The 21,031-nt window shown below is 35.5% G+C and overlaps 1 protein-coding gene across 1 annotated transcript in view; it reads left to right on the top strand.

Annotated features, from left to right (window-relative positions):
• Positions 1 to 21,031, top strand: part of COL24A1 (collagen type XXIV alpha 1 chain) — a 358,042-nt gene that overhangs the window by 19,348 nt on the left and 317,663 nt on the right. Inside the window, exon 3 of the mRNA XM_081817091.1 lies at positions 13,644 to 14,995. Within this exon, the coding sequence (XP_081673217.1) occupies positions 13,644 to 14,995 (1,352 nt within the window). The remainder of the gene's footprint in view (positions 1 to 13,643; positions 14,996 to 21,031) is intronic.

The following is a 21,031-nucleotide window of genomic DNA, read 5'->3' as shown; positions in this document are numbered from 1 at the left end:
AATGACGTGGATGGAACTAGAGGGTATTATGCTAAGCGAAATAAGTCAATCAGAGAAAGCCAATTATCATATGATCTCACTGATATGAGGAATTTGAGAAACAAGACAGGATCATAGGGGAAGGGAGGGAAAAATGAAACAGCTTGAAACCAGAGAGGGAGACGAACCATAAGAGACTCTTAATCTCCGGAAACAAACTGAGGTTTACTGGAGTGGAGGGGGGTCGGAGGAATGGGGTGGCTGGGTGATGGACACTGGGGAGGCTATGTGCTATCATGAGTGTTGTGAATTGTGTAAGACTGATGAATCACAGACCTGTGCCCCTGAAACAAGTAATACATTATATGCTAATAAAAAAATTAAAATGAGGTATTTTAAGTTCTAGTTACATTAAAAAAAAGGATATGGGATCCTTATATTCTTATTTTAGCTCTTATTTCCCATCTTTGTTTTTTATTATATTTTATAATTAGATTTTCAATGGTCACTATTCCAAATTTAATTTTTTTTACTTCTGCTATATTTATATTTTTAAGAGCATTCTTACTCAGATTGTTCTTTAAAAAAAGAAAGATAGCATCTTGTTCTTGTTTCTTTGATGCAATATCTATTCTTATGTATGTAAAGGTAGATTAACTTTTTGGGGGCACCTGGGTGGCTCAGTTGGTTAAGTGATCCTAGGGTCCTGTGATCAAGTCCCACATCGGGCTCCTTGCTTAGTGGGTAGTCTGCTTCTCTGCCCCTCCCCTGGCTCGTGTGCATTCTCTCTCTCTCTCTCTCCCTCTCTCTCTTGCCCACTCTGTCTCTCAAATAAATAAAATCTTAAAAAAAAAAAGAACTTTTTTGAACTTTTCTTGTGCTCCCCATATTGCCTTTCTTTCCTACAAATTTTTGTTTGTTTTGGTCTGTCTTTTATATTGGAAAAAGTCTTTATGTCTGTACACCTGTTTTGTCATTTAAAAGTAAGGCACTAAAAATATGTTTGGAAACTGTTTTCATGGGTTGGCTTGCTAACTGGTATATTTTGCATAGAGGGCCTTGCACTAGGAACTTAGCTGACCATTTTCTTGTTGGACCCACAAGTGTCTAAGGTTGTACAGTTTCTTTAGAGAAGAATTCTTCAGTATCTTACCTGTGGATTATAATCCTGGTTGCCTCTGTTATTGAAGTTATATAACTGGTGGGGCAAGAGGGGCTGTCTCATCTTTCAGTACAGAGAGTTTAATTTAATCCCCTTGTTCTCATATGGTGCTTCTCTTCCATCTACTGCTATGAGTGATTCAATTTTCTACACAAGTAAGCTTTAATATTCTTTTGTGGTTTCAAAGTTTCTTATACAGACTTTTACCACCCCCTACCCCCACCCCCACTTGAAGCCCCATGCCTCCCTCCAAATTCACTGACTTGGCATCTTCAGTTCTTGAGCCTTTTCAGAGTTTTGGGATGTGAGTTGGCCCACCTGCATTAGCACTTACAACGCTACGCTACAAGCCTTTAGTCTTCAGGGTTTTTTTTCTTCAGTTTTGCTAATTCCTTCCTGTGCTTTTCATCTTTCAAGAATTTATTGATATCTCTTATCTGCTGTTGTCTCTTCCAGCCATTCCTTTTGCCCAGGTAGGTTTAAAGCACATTTCCTTATTCTCATTTTAGTGAGATTTAAGACCAAACAGATATAATCATCTGTTATTTGCCCTGTTTTCAGTTATTCCTTGAAGGTTTAACACAGCCAAGAAAATAATTTAAAATACTTTGTTAATAAATTTAATTTTACGGGGCCCCTGGGTGGCTCAGTCAGATAAGCATCTGCCTTTGGTTCAGGTCATTGTCCCAGGGTCCTGGGATCAAGTCCCATGTGGAGCTCCCTGCTCAGTGGGGAGTCTACTTCTCTCTCTCCCTTTGCCCCTTCCCCTGCTCATGTGCATGAGCACTTTCTCTCTCTCTCTCAAATAAATAAATAAATAAATAAAAATCTTTAAATTTTGCATTTGTTTTATAATCAAGTTTTAGGTATAACCTATTGAATACATGATTCTGTTTCAAGGAAAAATTTATTTAAGGCTGAGTTTTCTGAGTATTTGGCAGAGACAGATCCCTTTTCTTATCTGACAAGGTCTGCTTTCCTTATTACTCAGTCTGTGTTGGTGGGCTGGCTGCCAGAGATGGACCTAGCTGCAGTACCTCTACAGGATAACGTACAACATGCACGACATGTAGCTAATCCTCAACATGCACAGCATTCTCAGGCTCATGATCCCTAAGTATGAAAACCACATGTATAGAAATCTCTGTGTGTAGAATACTATTTCCAAAAAGAGTATTTCCTGTGGAAATGAATCCAAAATGTGTTTATTATTAACAGAGAATCAGCTCATTCTAGCTGCAGTTACTCTAAGGATTTTCTGCCGAAACCCCTTATGGACACTTAACCAAAATCTTTACACATTGGATAAAGCTTCATTTCCCATTTTATGAATAAGTTTGCTTTTATCTCTTTATCCATAATAGATGTGTTATTTACAGTAGGAGTACTTTCAAGTCACACATACCCAGTGTGACAGTGGTGCTCAATAAAGCCCAGGTGTTCTAGAGCTAGAAGCCAGGTTCCAGTACGTGCTAGCTATGTGATCAGGAGCAAGTCCCTTAAATACTCTGAGCTTCATTTTCAGCAACTCCAAAGTAAAGATAACAATAGTTCTTACTACATAGCGTTGTTGTATGGGTAAAATGAGAGAATACATGTCAAGTGTTTAGTGCATGCCTGTTATATGATGAAGACACAATAATTTTTTTTTTTTTTTTAGGAAAAAAGAATACTCAAGATCCCTCTTTTTTCCCATATGCTCATAATATTGAAAAACTGAAATAAACTAAAATAGTTGAATTTAAGCAACTTCCTTTAGTTCCTTAATTCAGTGAGCTGGAAGCTAGGCAGCTTGTATTTGAGTCTTGATTCTAGCACTAACTATTTGGCTGAGACTATATAGAACAATAGAAAGTGGTTATTGGACAATTATCTGGTTAATTTAATCAATTTGGGTAAATGGGCAAAGAAAATATATTAAGGCTTATGTTATTTTTCTTATTTACAACTTTGTGATTTTATTTATTTTTTAAAAAAGATTTTAGGGGCGCCTTGGTGGCTCAGTTGTTAAGCGCCTACCTTCGGCTCAGGTCATGGTCCCAGGGTCCTGGGATCGAGCCCCGCATCGGGCTCCCTGCTCCGCGGGAGGCCTGCTTCTCCCTCTCCCACTCCCCCTGCTTGTGTTCCCTCTCTCGCTGTATCTCTCTCTGTCAAATAAATAAAATCTTTAAAAAAAAAAGATTTTATTTATTTGAGAGAGAGTGAGTTAGAGAGAGAAAGCATGAGAGGGGGGAGGGTCAGAGGAAGAAGCAGACTCCCCGCTGAGTGGGGAGCCTGATGCAGGGCTCTGTCCTGGGACTCCAGGATCATGACCTGAGCTGAAGGCAGATGCTTAACTGACTGAGCCACCCAGGCGCCCCTTTGTGATTTTATTTTAAACAATCATTCAATTCTTTCATTTCTGCAAACTAAAGAGAATATAGCTTGGAGATTTTGCTGACCCAGATATATAAAAATTTTAAACTGAGAATTTATTAAGTGCTATATTATATTAATTTAGTTATTTAATGAGTTAACACTGTACTCTGTTAAGTGATATTACTCTTTACCTTTTATCTAAAAGTTGACAACTTTTAAATCTTTCATGCTACCACATACTAAGAAATATAAGAATCCTTACATTTTTGAGGGGCAAACATAATATTACTATTGTTCCTCCAATTTATGATAGAATATTGTTGAATATTGACAGCTACAATGTTTCCTTGGCTCTCTTATAAAAAGAAGTGCTTATAAAACTTGTAAAACAAGTATAACAATTGGCTCTCCCATATCTATTTCTTTAGGCACCATAGAGTTAATTATATAGCCACTGGATTTAAAGTCAAATACTAGGAAATGAGTTATAATTTTATCATTGGCTGAGACTCAGTTTTTCCTTTTTCTCTCCCCTTTCCTATTCTTCCTTCCTCTCCCCACTTTCTATCTCTCTTCCCATTTTCCTCTCTTCTTCCCTCTCTCCCCCTTTCTTTTCTTCTAACTAGTGATAATAGTATCAGTGGTTCTTACTATACAAGTTTTTTTTTTAAACACAGATACATTTTGATATAGCAAGAAATTTAAGAAAAAGAAAAGAAAAAAACTTGAGAGTGGAGAATGCCATGGAGTGAGCAGATACCACTGAAGGAAATGTGTAAGGGCTAGTGTAAACTAGGGGGCAGTCAGCAAGACCAAGCTTACTTCTGACACCAACTGCAAGTTTGAGGGTCCCCAAGACAACCTTCAGTCTCAGTAATGCTTTAGAAGGATTTATAGAACCCAGTGAAATTTGTTATACTCACAGTTACAGTTTATTACAGCAAAAGAATATGGATTGAAGTCAGCCCACAGAAGAGACACATGGGTTAGGGTCTAGGAAAGTCCCACCTATGGAGCTTCCAGTGGTCTTCTCCCAGGAGTCAGTGCCAGCTCTCACACAATATGTGACAGTATGCACAGAATATTGCCAACTGGTGAAACTCACCTGGGCCCTCATGTCCAGAGTCTTTACTGGGGCTCTGTCACATAGACAGTGGACTGCCCATGTAACTGACCTCAGTTTCCAGTCCCTCTTGAGGTTGAACAGATACCACATGACCAAAGCCCTTACCATAAATCACATTGTTGGACTGTCTGGTGTGGTCCACAACCCTCAGATAAACAAAGATATTTTTATCAAGCAAGATATTCAAGGGCTTAGAGAGTGCCTCCTAGGAGCTGAGGACAAACATCTGACTGCTCTTTGGGCAAGGTTAAATTTTTTACTACACAAGTAGTGGACTTTGGGTGCCATAGTGGAAAGGGTGGAAAGGAAGGGCTGGGGAAAATGAAATCAAGACGGGGTGTCCCAATGATTCACTTGCATAATCTGACAGTTTGCAATAAGGCCACCATACCACTCACAATTATAAGGATAATCTTAAATATGCTAATCTGCTCAACCTCATCAACGGTGTCACAGACATACACAGTTCCATGGAATATCTTAACACAAAAATTATTTTAAAATGAAGTCATAATCTTTCAATGAAAGAGTGAGGGCATGAAAAATGATAAAAATATTTTTTTTAAACAGGACATCCATAAGGCTGAAAGAGCATGGATACTTCATTCCTTGTTTAATGGTTCTTTTTTATTTCTAGTGTATTCTCTTGCGGAGAGTGATCCTTTTTTCCCTACATTCTAAATCTTCCTGTTCTGGTCTTTTGGGTTTGATCACCTTTGATGTTTAGCATAAATTAAAAAGGGGAAAGCTCATTAGGAAGGCATGAGATATGAGACTGGAAATGCAGGCAGGGGTTAGATCACTAAGGGCCTGAGGGCTAAAATAAGAAGTTTCAGTTTGGGCGCCTGGGTGGTTCAGTTAGTTGGGGGACTGCCTTTGGCTCAGGTCATGATTCTGGAGTCCTGGGATCAAGTTCCGCATCGGGCTCCCTGCTCAGCAGGGAGTCTGCTTCTCCCTCTGACACCCCCCATGCTCTCTCTATCTCATTCTCTCTCTCAAATAAATAAATAGAATCTTTAAAAAAAAGAAGTTTCAGTTTTACACTAAAAGCTTTGAGAACCACTGATGTGTTATAGGAAGCAGTGTCATGAACTAAATGTTCATTTTGTTCTGTACAAAGAGAGAAAGGTTTCTCTGGCAGCAGTGTGGATGACAGATTGGATAAGAGTGTCTTAAAAGAGGCAGAGAAATCTATTAGGAGACTAAGATAATAATCTAAGGATAAAGAGAGCTTAACTAAAGTTTGTGTTGGACTTGGTGACTGAATAGCTATGGAGAATGGGTGGAAAGGAAGTATTAAAGGTGATTACCAGGTTTTTGGGTTAGATGGCTGTATTGATTCATTCATTCATTCAAGCAATATTTTGGACCTACTTTGTTTTAGTCATTATTCTATATGTTGGAATATAACAGTAAAACAAGATGAAGTACCGTCATAGATTTACATTTCAAATGGGGAGAAAAGCAATAGGCAAGTCTGTGTGTATACACACACACACACACACACACACACATATATAAAATGTGATATATATGATATATGATATATTTATATATATCACCCCCTAAATTTTCTGTCCTGTGAGGAAAAAAAAAAGCATAGTAAGATGTTGGAGAGTCACTGGGGCAAGGAGGAAGACAATTTTATATTTTAGGCATTGTTGTCAGGGCAGGCCTCTCTGAAGAGGTCACATTTGAGCCTAGATCTGAATGAATGAAAGGTTTAGAGCATTCTAAGCAGAAAGAACAGTAAGTGCAAATGCCATGAATTCAAAATGAGTTTAGTGGTTTGAAGGAATAAGAAAAGACTGGTGTGGCTGGTGCAAAGTAAGGTGGGATGAAATGAAAAGAGATGAGATAAGAGAGGAAAGAAGGGAGCTGACCACATAGGTTTCCTACACCATGTAAAGAGTTGGATTGTATTTTTACTGTAACAGGAAGCCATGGGAGGATTTTGTTCAGGAGATTGGCATGATATAATTGACATTATAAAAATATCACTCTGGCTGGTGGTTTTGTAGTGGGGTTCTTCACTAAGAGATGCATTAAAGTAAGAGGAACAAATGTGGCGGAAAATATATTGAGTTAGAAGTGCTGGCAGGACATCTAATCTCTACTGCATAAATTCAGTAGGCAATTGGATATGCAAGTCCAGAAGAGAGGTTTGTGAGTCAGCATATGTGGTTATTGAAATCATGTTTTGGGTAAAGTCATTAGGCTTGGTGTTTACAGTAAAAAGAGCAAAGCCCGTTGTCTTGGTGACACCATGATTTATTCTCTGTTTAAGAAGCAAATAGGTGAAAGATAAAATCAGCTCTGCTGTTAGGTGACATATTGCATTCCTAAAAGTGGCCATGCTGAGAGATTGAGTCAGGGGTCTTCCTGCTTTCAGATTCTGCCTCTACACTTCCTACTAGGGTGACCTTGGGAAAGTTATTCAAATTTTCTGTGACTTAGTTTTTATGACTGTCAGATAGAGTTAGCCATAGTACCTACCTCATAGGGTTATTGTGAGCATTATGTGGCTTAATAAAGTTGTGAGAACAGTGCTTGGTACATAGAACTAATGAATTCTGCTATTATTTTTATTCTTTAAAAAATGCAAAGAACAAGAGAAATAAATCAGACTGAGAAAGACAAATACCATATGATTTCACTCACATGTGAATCTGAAAAACAAAACAAACGAATAAACAAACAAAAAGCAGAATTAGAGCTATAAATCAGAGAACAAGTTGATGGTTGCCAGAGGGAAGGGGGGTTGGGCGATGTGCAAAATGGATGAAGGGGAGTATGAGATACAGACTTCCAGTTATGGAATGAAGTCACGGGGATGAAAGGTACAGCACAGGGAATATAGTCAATGGTATTATAATAGCATTGTATGGGGACAGATGGGAGCTACACTTATGCTATGGTGAGCATAGCATAACATATAGATTTGTTGAATAACTATGTTGCACACTTGAAACTAATGTAACATTGTGTGCCAACTATACTCAAATAAAAAAATTATTTAGAAAAAAATTTCTAAAGGAAAAAGCTTTCTTAATGAAAAAAAAAAAGCAAAGCACTTAATGAAGTGCCTAGTTGGTAATCAGTATTCTTTAAATAGTAACTGATTTCCTAAGTGACACAAATTGGATTGATTTTGTGGTTAGGGCCACTCATGAAACAAGTAACTTGCTATAGACAACTAAGTTTTTTCTTGCTGTATTCATCAGTACCAATTGATATAGGAAAAGATATTGGGGTTCGAAGCCAACAGCCAAAAAAGAATTCTTGAGATGTCTTTTGTGCAAAAAGGTGGTTTTATGAAAGCATGGGGACAGGACCTGTGGGCAGAAAGAGCTGCCATGGGGTCATGAGGAGTGGCCCATTATATACTTTCAAGTTGGGAGGGGGTTAGGGATAGTGTAAGTCTCTAAGGAATTTTAGAAGCAAAGTTTCCAGGACCTTGAGGGAGCTAGCTATTGTTGGGAAAATCATTTATTACCATCTAATAAAACCTTAGTCATGAGACTTTTCAGATATATATGTCAGTAGGCCATATGCTTGGGGGAAGATTGCCAACAGGTATCTTGGGGGGGTTAGAGATAAAGGAAATTTCTAAAGGAATTTTTATATGTTAAAGTAGACTTACAGGATCCTGGGGGTTGGGCTAACGTTGCTTTTTACCCTTAGCTAAGTATTAACATTGAGGCAGTTGAGTCTCTAGAGGAATGTCACTCTGCCTATTTCAAGGACTTGTCAATGGGCTGTAGGTAGTAAGGAAAATTAAAAATTTCTCTTCTGCCTTTGTTTCCCACATAACCAATGATCTAGATTTAACTTCCAAATTGCAGTTTGGTGATATCCAGGGTCAAACCTAAATTAACAATAAAGAGTCTGTCCTCTGATAGGAGACTTTCTTTCTCCTGTTCTCCCCACTCCCTCTCATCTATACCTTTTTTCCTTACGAGTTCTCTGTTCTCCTATCAATATCTGCTCAAAGCATTTGCTAAACATATTCACACTAAGATTTGAAAGTTTAAAACTGGATTAACATTTAGATATCCACTCAGATACCAACTCTGGTGGCTACCTAGACAGTATTCCCACTGTGAGATTCTGTGGGAAGAAATAACTGTGATTGATTCACGAGGCTTGCCAAGGGATATGTGAGGTGATGTGGAGCATAGAGTGGCTGTGAGGCAGTGTGGTGGGGCAAAGATTAGAGACTTTGAAGCTATACTGATTGGACTGATTGGATCCATTTCTACTATTTATCAGCTATATGACTTGACTAGGTTATGTAATCTCTCTGGGCCTCAGATTCTTCATCTGTGAAATAGGTATAGATTTTAAGTATAAACATGAAACCATGAGATATTATCTTCCCACTTCCATTTCTGGATATCATATGAAAAGAAAAGATGAATGAAATAATAAATAACCTTGAAAACTCCATTTTCAGCAAAACTAGGGGACTGATAAAATCTGCAAACTCTCAAAATACGCTGAGAAAAGCATATAAGTGCCAGCATAACCACACACTTCTCAAAGATGAGGAGCATACCCTGAAGTACTTAACTTTGAGCCCTTGTACAAAACAAGTGCTACAGGATCTGGGGAGGACAGAAGCTGCCCAGGAGCAAGTACAAGAAAGAAGTACAGATAATAGCTAGATGGCTCAGTGGGGACAGATCTCAGAACATGCACAAACCTACTTTGTAAGGTGAAGGATTCATTCTGAAGCATATACCAGTGAGAGCAGATATAGGGGAAGGAGAGTAAGGTGTTGCCAGCTGGGCTGGCTGTAGAAGTTCTGCTAGATAGGTTTGATTTAGAGAAGAAGGTGAGGCTATATCAAAAAGCCATTTGAGAAGGAATGCCGGTAATGCTGAAACAGCATTTGGGTTTTGAGATTTGGAAGGCATGGCCCTCTGTCTTCTCCCTCAGCATCCTTTTATAAATTGTTGGGCTATGAAATAATAAGTAACTAAAAGCAACTGGCACAGCATAAATAGAAAGGTACAGTAAGGAATATATAGGGGAAAGCAGCAAAATGAGAATGCATACATAAGAAAAAAAAACACCTCTATGAAGGAAGATCATAAAACAGAAATGTAAGAACTCAAGAGAAGGAAGATATGGCAAGACGTTAAAAGAATATGAATTGTGAGCTTGTAGAACTCAGAAAAGATGTAGTAGGAAAAAACCTTTATAATATAAATCAAGATGAGATTGGAAGGAGCACAAAGAGAGATTAGATATTATAGGAAACACTGTAAAGACAGAAGTGAGAAAATAACAGAACTGAAGATAAAGAACATATTTTAAAAGATTGCAGAGAAATGATAGACATAGAAGATAGCAATGGAGATTAAACATACTTATAATAGGAATTTTTGAAGAAGAAAACCAACACTATAAAATAGAACAAATATTCAAGGATATAATTCATGAAAACTTTGCTGAAGTAAACAACAACAACAAAACTTGGATCTATACAACAAATGGGCATACTGTATGCCTGGAAATATTTATCCAGAAGGGTCAATATGAAGCCATATCCTAATAAAATCTGCATGCACTTCACTTCAAAGATAAAGAACTTCTCTTTGGGGCATGTTGGTAACAAAAAAAATTGAGTCACTTAGGGGAGAAATAAAATTAGCTGACTTCAGATTTTTCTATCCTAACATTCCACACCTAAAGATAGTGGAATCATATCTATAAGATATTTAAGGAAAGAAAGTATCAGCAAAGAATTTTATATCCAATGAAATTTAAGATACAAGGATAACAACAAACAATTCTAAAAAGTCAAACATCCAGGAAAATTTCCCATGAATGCTTCTTGAGGAGACTAATAGAGGATAACTTCATTAAAAATAAATAACTGAGAAAATGACTGCAAAAGACTGGCTATATTTATCAGAAGAAAATGTGGGAACAGAACTGCATATAAGTTACCATATGAATTAATGTAGGAATGGTACAATCACTGACAAATGGGAGGGGAAGAGGGAAAAAAGACAGGAGGTATATTAAGTTTGCTGACTGGCTCATATGTAGAAGCTGGGAATTAATATTATCCAAAGCTGATAAAGCAAATAAAAAAATACTATCAGGATATTTAATAATAAAAAGGTAAATGCTAAGAACGCTAATTCTACTGGCTAATATTAGATGGTAAGGTAAAGGGGAGGAGGAAGAAAGAGAAAAAGGAAACACTGTTCATAGGAAAGAAATAATAGATATGTCTAAATAAAGAGGACTAGGGACATTGTGTAAATTTATAATTTTAAAGGTAACAATAAAAATATAAATCTTTTTTTCTAAAAGATAATTCTAGAGCTGTATCCCATAGATTTTGATCTGCAGTATTTTCATTTTTGTTGTTTTCTAAAAACCATGTAATTTTTATTTGTATTTTCCCATTGATCCAAATGATTTAGGAGAAAACCTTTACATTTTCCAGTTAAAGGGTTTTGTTTGTTTTTTTGTTTTCTAATTTTGTTATTAAAATGTAACTTGTTAGCATTGTGATGAGAGAATGGTATCTAATTTGTACTTTATGTTTTTAAAACATAGCCTAATAAATTCAATTTAAATTAGGCCATAGAAAATAATGAATCAATATTATAGTCTGATAAAGATAGTACAATAAGAGAAAAAACACAGACCAGTCTTAACTTATAAATATTGATGTGATGGTTCTACATACATTATTTTTCAAGAACCCAGCAAGGTATCAAAAGAATAATATATAACCATCAAGTAGATTTTATTTCAGGAATGCAAGGATGGTTCAATAACAAGACACTTACTGAATAGCAAATTCTCAAAAGCCATTTTTTCCTTAATCTCAGCTATTTGTTATAAAAACTCAAATAAAATAGAATTAAAGGAAAAATATATATGAAATATTAAACACACATACATATATGTAATGAAGTTTTCAAATAATACTCTTTCCAGGAATATTTCCTTTAATAGCATTGGAAATCTGAGGTACTAGATAGCAGGGGTTATTGTTAAATGCAAGGAGAAGTTTTCTTTGGGCAAGGAGCAGCTCTTGTTATCATACCACATAAATGTGGCACTTCCTTTGTGTAAAGATAGCCTATCTAGCATCTTAGAATGATAACTTTCACATAATATATGATTATATTTTAAGCATTGTGATTTTTATAGGAGTAGTGTTTCTAACATAGTTTACTTCTCAGATTGAGATATGCACACCCACAGAGGCAGATATATTGGGCAAGAGTACCCAAAGTCAGACTAAGCAGACATGTTTCAGAAGTATAAATTTTCCATGAAGATTGGGGATGGGGATAGTTAACTGATTTAACTTGTAATTTATGTTTTATATTAAAAAAATAGCCATATTATAGAGTAAAATTAAAGTGTTTCCTAAATTATAATTATAAAATATGAGAAGTCAAGATATTTTTTGTGTTTTTATGGGGCCTCTTTAAAATATTCCTCCAAACTCCTGGAGACATATAATTCTAAACTGCTGTTAGTAATGTTTTGGTGGAAAAGATTGAGTTGCTGTCATACTGTGTCTTAGATACAAACATTTATAACTTTTAAAACTATTATAAAACTACAACTACTTTATAAATATAATGATTGTTATAACCTTAAAACACTGGAGTATTTTGTATAGTTCTCTGCTGAGAAAACATTTTAATTGTATTGCTAGATAATGCATGAGTTATATTTGCCATTATGTTTGCTATTTGTAATAAACATGAACATCAAATATCTACTAATTTTTTATAAAAGAAAAACTAAGATGATTCACAGTTTTTTTGGCTAATCTTCAAAAATGTTTATTTTTTTCTGTTATCACAGTTAATGAATTAATATTCTTTGACATTTCTTATTGGAAATGATTATATATGTACAAAGATACAGGTGGGAGGTTTATAACCTCCAAAATCATAAAGATCATATGGCTGATGAAACTGTTCTATATCTCTAAGAAATTATCATCATTCTTTACAAATTGTATTTTATTTTATAAGACTCAGAGATAAACGTGGCATCTGATAAGATCCTGGTGGGGCATATTCATTAATCTAGAAATTGTAGAACTATTTGCAAGGCAAGAATAGTAGATATCCAATAATGAATCAGACACATAGAATCTGTCTTCTAAGAGTTTATAATTGGATAAAGGAGAGACACAGTATACTATTAGTAACACCACAATAAAAATAAACCAGGAAAGGCCATAATTTTATAAAATTTTGTATTACATAAAACCTATATTATATAATAATTATTGAAAAAGAGTCTAAAAATTGTTTGGATAAAAATTACTGTGGAGGACTGAGAAAATAATGGAAGCAAGAGAAACTTGGAATGGAAAGAAAAAGTATGTGATCATCAACAATAGGAATTAAGGTTCTCCTGTCTAGGAGATATCAAGGTGACTGAATACTCTATGTGTAGCAAACTTAAGGTATTAGGCATAGGGAAAACTTTTATATAACTTGTAAATTCCCAGAAGGCCACAAGGGAAAATAGCCTGAAAAACTATAGTTTAAAGATTATGTGAACTTAATTTATAAAATGATTTCCAAGTTATAAATTTTTTTTGGTAACTGTGTCCCCTGTTCCTCTTTAACATAGAGGTCATAAAATTTTAAGTTTTAAATTAAGTAATATTCATTGGAGTAACAAATAAGATTCCTAATTGATCAGGAAAAATGAGGGAACATTTATTGAATTTTGGGTTTAGGAATATTAGTGTGTGTGCGTGTGTGTGCATGTGCGTGCGTGCACACTCGCATGGCTATGTTTGTATGTATGTGTGTGTTTCAAATTATGAGTATAACATTTTACTCTTCCTCTCCTTATCTTTCATTACCTGGAAATTGATAAAGCATGCTTATTTTAGGGATTACTGTTGATACAGACAAGGAATATGTTCTCATATTCAAACATTTATATGAACACATGAATGCATAAGAGTAAGATTCTTTCTCTTTCTCTCTCTCTCTTTTTAATTCCCAGGCATAGATATTCTTCATCAGCTAGGCCTTGGAGGCAAAGATGTAAGACATTCATCATCAGTGACTGCTGTACCGTCATCACCTACACCATTACCTCAGGGGTTCCATTTAACAGAATCAGGTGTCATTTTAACAAATGATGCTTACATTGAGTCACCTCTCTTGAAAATTTTACCAGTCAACTTAGAACAGCCATTTACAATATTAATTGGGTTGCAGTCACATAGAGTAAACAATGCATTTCTCTTCAGCATTAGAAATAAAAATAGACTGCAATTAGGAGTGCAATTATTACCTAAAAAATTAGTAGTATACCTTGGAGGAAAGCAGTCTGTATTTTTCAACTACAGTTTTCACAATGAGCGATGGCACTCATTTGCTATTACTATTAGAAACCAAGTTGTCTCAATGTTTGTTGAGTGTGGAAAGAAATATTTTAGCAGAGAGACTCTTTTGGAAGTTCAGACTTTTGATTCTAACAGTGTGTTTACCTTAGGAAGTATGAATAATAATTCTGTACATTTTGAAGGAATAGTATGTCAGTTGGATATTATTCCTTCTGCAGAAGCATCTGCAGATTATTGCAAATATGTGAAGCAGCGTTGTCGCCCTGAGATAAGCCTTCTTCATACAACCATCGTACCAGCTGAGATACTGGAAAACTCTCCTTTGCCCAAACAATTTGGCGAAAAATTGCTGTCAGAGGACACATTTACCAAAGGCAAAAGCATCCCAAATATCGTAAATAATGATTCTGCCACAGTCCGTAAACAACAAGGACACCAGATATCAAAATCTCAGTCAACCTCTCTTCATTCAAGCAATGTCTCTGCTGTGGATCTTGTAAACCATGGAATTCAGGCCAAAGAAATGATCACTGAGGAACATACTCAGACAAATTTAAGCCTGTCAGTGACCCATCATCTCAATAAGGCGAGAACAAATAGCAAGGAGAAATTTAGTTCTCTCCCAAATGTGTCTGACAATATCACACAGCATAATGATAGAGTAACTGGTTTGTCACCATTTAAGAAGATATCATCTGTTCTTCCACATATGAAACAAGAAACAATTACTAATCTCAAGAAGGCTATCACAGCAAATCTACACACTAATGAACTCATGGAACTACACCAGATTTTAAACACAACCTTATACAGAGTGACAGATGAGCCGGCTGTGGACAATCACCTTGACCTGAGGACAGAAGGTGAATTTGATCCTGACGCTACCTACCCCATCGAAAGTACCTATGAGACTGAACTTTATGATTATTATTATTATTATGAGGATCTTAATACAATGCTCGAAATGGAGACTCTAAGAGGGCCAAAAGGGGACACTGGACCTCCCGTAAGTTGTTTTTTTTTTTTTTTAAATCTGTCTTAATGTATTAACTTATCAAAAAGAAATCTCTAGACTGAACAATACAGAACAGATTGGATCTGTTTCAGAAATATATCCTGGCTATAGTGAGTGAATTTGTCGTTATTATAATACATCCAACCAGAATGCAACTCTGGCTCAAATGTTGTATTTTTGTTGCTGTTTTTATTGGCAGACTGAAAGGTTACTTAATTCTGGTAAAGTGATGAGTAAGCTATGTTTTTCTTGTCCAGTTGAAATTCAACCAGGAATTCAACTGCTAAATATATATCAGCATTCTTTATAGAAAAACCATAGACTTAATACATAATCATGTTAAGAGAAGAATATGAAAGTTGTAGTACACTAAAGAAAAATACATTAAATACATCAATTAAATTAATTGATAATCATTAAACACATCTTTGTATTTAAAGTGGATTTATCCACTTTAAATAATATCAAGTGGATTAAAAGAGAGTATAAAAATTTATTTTAGATAGAGATAATTTTGTAGTCAATCATTGACTGGAAAAAAGAAAACCCTTGTATTATCATTCTAAATGAAATAGTTTAGTATCTATTAAGAATAACATATTTCATTAAATCTTTAATGACATAGTTCATTTACATTTATGAATTAATAAAATCTCCAGCTACCTAATACAAAAAAATAGCTAACAGCCCATCTGTCTATTCAATGGGAAAAAACCCAGCCAAATCACTTATTTAATAATATATAAACAAAACTATGAGATAATAGACAGATGTTTTCAGCTCTGAAATTCTTTTGTTGTGTAGGGGCAATTACAGATGAACATTTGAAAAATTTCTTAGTCATTTAAAACTTATTTAAATCTATTTAAAATCACATTAGAAACATGTTTTTGCCTTTTATGTTTTATATCTTAAGTAATCAACCTGTATGTGTTTAGAAAATAATTTTCTAATTGCAAGCAGACTAAAATATATCTTAAAGTATTTCTTTCTTTGATGAAAATAAAATTTGAGTCATTGGTTTGGTTCCAGAGGCAATTGAATGGGAGAAGATGACATCACCTGCTTAGCTTACGCTTCCTTTGTGGTTCTTGTTTGAAGTGATTTGATAGGTATTGAACAATTCTTATTAGAGTTAATGTTTAAAGGTTTTAAAATAAAATCTGAAAAATGTATTACTATAGAGAAATAAACTCTTGTCAGCTATAGCAATTAATTATTAACATCTTAGTAATAAAACTGAGCTACTGGGCAGGTCATATTAAATAAAGAGTTACAGAAGCCATTTACTTTCTTCAGAAAAAGTCAGTATGATGAGATGAGCATTAAGCTCTTCTATAAATCCCAAAATAGTCATTTCAAAATTGGTAGATGAAGCAATAATATTTAACAGATATTTACTTAGTTTCTGCTATGGGCAAAACAAGAACACAAAGTATATATATCATAGTCACTCTTCAGAAGGAGCTTACAAACTAAGGGTATGAGGTACAAATGTTTATAAGAGAAATATTTTCTGAGGAGATCCCTATGAAAGATCACTTAAGGCTGAGCTGTTCAAAATGGGTTTTTGTGGACAAAGTTAGTAATAACTTAGGCCTCAAAGAATGGATAGATTTTGATAGGGGAAAGGAACTGGTCTTTTATATAGGAAAAGTGGCATGACAGCTATCATTTACTGAGTTTTTACTTTGTGGCGGACGCTCTACCATACCCTTTACATTCATTATCTTATCTTAAAAAATTTGGTGAGGCTGGTATTATTATCCTCATTTTTCAGGTGAAGAAACTGAAGCCCAGAAAAGTTAATTTCCTTGCTCATAACCACAATGCTAATAAATGACGGAGCCAGGGTTTGGATTCAGATTTTCTGCCTCTAAAGCTCCAGCTCTTTCATGATGTTAGACTGAATAATGTTGGACAAATATAAGATCCAAGTTAGATGTTGTCAGGTTATGGAGAGTTATAATTGTCAAACTGATAGTTCTAACTTTATCTTGTTCTCATGGGGAATTTTGTAGGTTTCTGAGCAGAGATACTAATAGGGAAGTCATTCTGTTAGTAGTGCCCAGCACAAACAAGAAGTTGCTGCTATCATCTTGATGTTACAAGACTAGGACATTATCTAGGATGACAGCAGTGAAAATGAAAAGGAAAGGTAGGATTTAAGAAATATTTTGAAGAAAGATTTGGTAGAACTAAGAAATTAACTGGACCTAGGGACCAAACAGAAAGGAAGAGAATCAAAGATGTCTAAAGTTTTTAAGTCTGTGGATTGAGAGAATGGTAATACCATTACTAAAATCAGTAATTAAGAGAGGAAGTCAATTTTAGGAGAGGAAACTAAGTTAGAACATTGAAGATACTGTTGAAAATTCAGTCAGCTGTTGGAAAAATTAAGAAAATGAAGTGGAAAAGAGAGATCAAGATAAGGATATAGATTTGGGAGTCTTCCTATCAATATTATAGTTGAAGCTATAGGGTTGGATAATTTTCAGGGAAAGGAGTTTGGCATAGGGTCAAGAGCCAAATCATGGGGAATATTTGCTTTGGGATTATGGCAGAAAAAAAGCAGAAATGTGAATGAACAGTCAGACGGGAGAGAAGAGTATAACGTAGAAGAGAGGTTTGAGAAGAAATTGATCAGCAGCGCCAAAAGCTACGTAGAAGTCAAGAAGGATGCGTACTGAAAAACAGTGCAGGAAATGCGTTGGCTCTTCTGATAGGAAAGTCACTACTGAACTTCATGGGTCCAACTTAAGCGTAAGGTAGAAGACTAAAGGTAGATTTTTTAAAAGCTAATGAAAATGTGAATGGTGATGAAATGATGAACTTTGTGGGGATTGTTGCCCCATTTCTTGAAGTAGATGTTACTATGTGAAGTCTCTGAGGCCAGCCTGATTTTTCCTACCTGTAGGTGATGATTTTTTCCACCATACACCTGTGCAGTTCTTTCATCATCTCTGAAGTTCATTAAACCTATTTAGGTCTGTGTCGGGTTTTTTCTGGTACTCCTTTAATATGAAGATTATTTTTATTTCATTATAGAAACATCTTCCCTTATTTCCTCAAATATTTTTCTTTTCCATTTTTCCATCTTCTTCGGACACCCCAACATACATATATGTTGGATGTCCTTTGTGATGATAGATACTATTATCTTCTCTACAAGCATGTCTATGTGATTGCTTTTTGCTATTTAATTTTGTGTGAATTCAGTTATTCTGCACTCACATACCTTTATTGATTTTTCAATTGTATTTAATCAGATTTTATTGTATCTGGCGTGGCTTTCATCCATAATGGTTTCTTTTTTGCTCTTTTCATGTCTTTCTTAAACTCTTCTGGTTCACATTTCATTAACTTCATTGTTGTTTTTATTTCTTATAACTCTTTTTTGAGCTCTCTTTTTATAGAAAAATGACGTCTTGAAATTCTTTGCATCTATATGACTGAACTTTTTCTCTGTTGTGTGGAGTAATTCCTCCTCTGATAAATAATTTTCATCTACTTTTAATTTATGTTTCTGTCCTCAGACTTCCCCCTCTCCTCGATATGTATGTATAGGTCGCCTGCTGGTTTCTTTCTGGTTATTAGCCATTTTTAAAATAAAGAGAACTCTAACTGGGCTGCTATTTGTTTTAGAATAGTACAGGAAAGGCAAAGGGAAGTAAGGTGGAGTGGTACACAGTGTCAAATTTAGGTGGCTGCCTTTAAACACCATCTGATCGTATTTATTTTGTCCTCTACCCAGAGACATATCTCCTCTTATTTTCATGTACAATTTGTTATGAAGCCCTTTATTTCACAGGCCCTCTAAGAACGAATATGATGATTTATGCTCCTGTTTTTTATCCCTTCTCACCACCAGAAATCTCCTGGGGTTAGGAGGTTTAGTTGCAGATCATAAAAATGATGGGTTCTTCCTCTTCAAATCTACCTTCTTTACTCTTGGCTGTTTGGAGCTGGGTCTTCACTGGGTCATTAATCATATCTATTGTGGCTTTCTCATTCCCTTTAAACCTCATCATTGTTAATCAAAGGATTTTTGGAATGAACTTTTAGGATTGATATGCATTTAGATATCTGCAGCCTGTCCAAGATTTGAGGTCTGAGGAGGTTTTTTGTTCTTGGTCATCTCTCAACATCTTTCCTTACCACAAAATTCTCAGTATTTGGAAGATAATCGTCATATTTTGTGGTTTGTGGTTGTGGTCTTTTCCTTGTTTCGTTGGAGATGGTGTTTTTTCTTTTGCCTTTTTTTTGTTGTTTTCAGTGGGTTTTGAGGGAGGGAGGGTAGTTTAAAAAATGTTCTGCCTAAATTCTCTAGTGATCTTTTTAAAAACACAAATCACATCACATCATTTAGCTGCTTAAATTCTTCAGTGACAGAAGAATAAAGCATTTAGAATAAATGAAAGACTTTTTATTATAACCTGTGCAGTTGTATGTGATCTGGCTCCTTCTTATCTCTGCAGCCTCATTTTGTCCCACTTTCCCAACTCTCACTGAGTTGAGTTTTCTTTTAATTCCTCAATAAGACTGTGCTTTTTGTTTGGTTTGCTTTGTTTTACTCATGCCCTCATTCATTTTCTTCCAATTTTCTGGATTAACTTTCTTCTCTTTTCTCTTTTTCATCTTTTCAGTCTAACTTAGCACATCCTCAGAGAAGTCTTCTCTGATACCACAAATAAATTTGGTGCACTAACTATTTTAAGCTCTCTGTTGCTTGCTTGTTCTTTTCCTTCATATCACTAACTAAAATGTATAATTATGTGCTTATTTGTTAACGTGTGTTTTTTATCTGGACTGTAAGCTGCAGGAGGGCTTGATGCTGACTAATGTTTATCAAATGAGTGAATGAATGAGTGAGTGAAGGAATTAAAAAAGAAAATTTAGATGCAGGGCTTCCAAGATTAATTGGCCAAGCATTACTAGGTTTTAGAAGTTTTGGTCTAGTGAATATATTTGCCTTAGTATATATTACCCTAGTAATTACATTATAACCTACATTGAGTGCTTGATGTGCCCATATACCTTTTAAAAAATTTATTACCCTATAGATTACTGGTTAACTACTATATATCAGCCATAGTGATAGGTATTTTATACCTATAGTATCTTTAATGTTCACAAGAACTTTGAGAGGTATATATTTTTTTATTTTATTATGTTAATCACCATACATTACATCATTAGTTTTTGATGTAGTGTTCCATGATTCATTGTTTGCATATAATACCCAGTGCTCCATTCAGTATGTGCCCTCTTTAATATCCACCAGCAGGCAAACCCATCCCCCCACCCTCTCCCCTCTGGAACCCTCAGTTTGTTTCTCAGAGTCTGTAGTCTCTCATGGTTCGTCTCCCCCTCCGATTCCCCCCCTTCATTTTTCCCTTCCTACTATCTTCTTTTTTTTTTTTTTTAACATATAATGTATTATTTGTTTCAGAGGTACAGGTTTGTGATTCAACAGTCTTACACAATTCACAGTGCTCACCATAGCACATACCCTCCCCAATGTCTATCACCCAGCCACCCCATCCCTCCCCCGCCACCACTCCAGCAACCCTCAGTTTGTTTCCTGAGATTAAGAATCCCTCATATCAGTGAGGTCATATGATACATGTCTTTCTCTGTTTGACTTATTTCGCTCAGCATTAATACCCTCCAGTTCCATCCATGTCATCGCAAATGGGAAGATTTCATTCCTTTTCATGGCTGCATAATATTCTATCTTCCCTATCCATTCATCTGTCGATGGACATGGACATCTTGGCTCTTTCCATAGTTTGGCTATTGTGGACATTGCTGCTATAAACATCGGGGTGCACGTACCCCTTTGGATCACTACATTTCCATCTTTGCAGTTAATACCCAGTAGTGCCATTGTGGGGTCGTATGGTAGCTCTATTTTCAACTTTTTGAGGAACCTCCATACTGTTTTCCACAGTGGCTGCACCAGCTTGCATTCCCACCAACAGTGTAAGAGGGTTCCCCTTTCTCCACATTCTCGCCAACATCTGT

Source organism: Leptonychotes weddellii, chromosome 4 (genome assembly GCF_054177405.1).
Source record: "Leptonychotes weddellii isolate Sample4059 chromosome 4, ASM5417740v2, whole genome shotgun sequence".
Classification (NCBI taxonomy): Eukaryota; Metazoa; Chordata; class Mammalia; order Carnivora; family Phocidae; genus Leptonychotes; species Leptonychotes weddellii.
The sequence above is the reverse complement of the archived record's forward strand: the minus strand, read 5'-3'. Positions and strand labels throughout refer to the sequence as shown.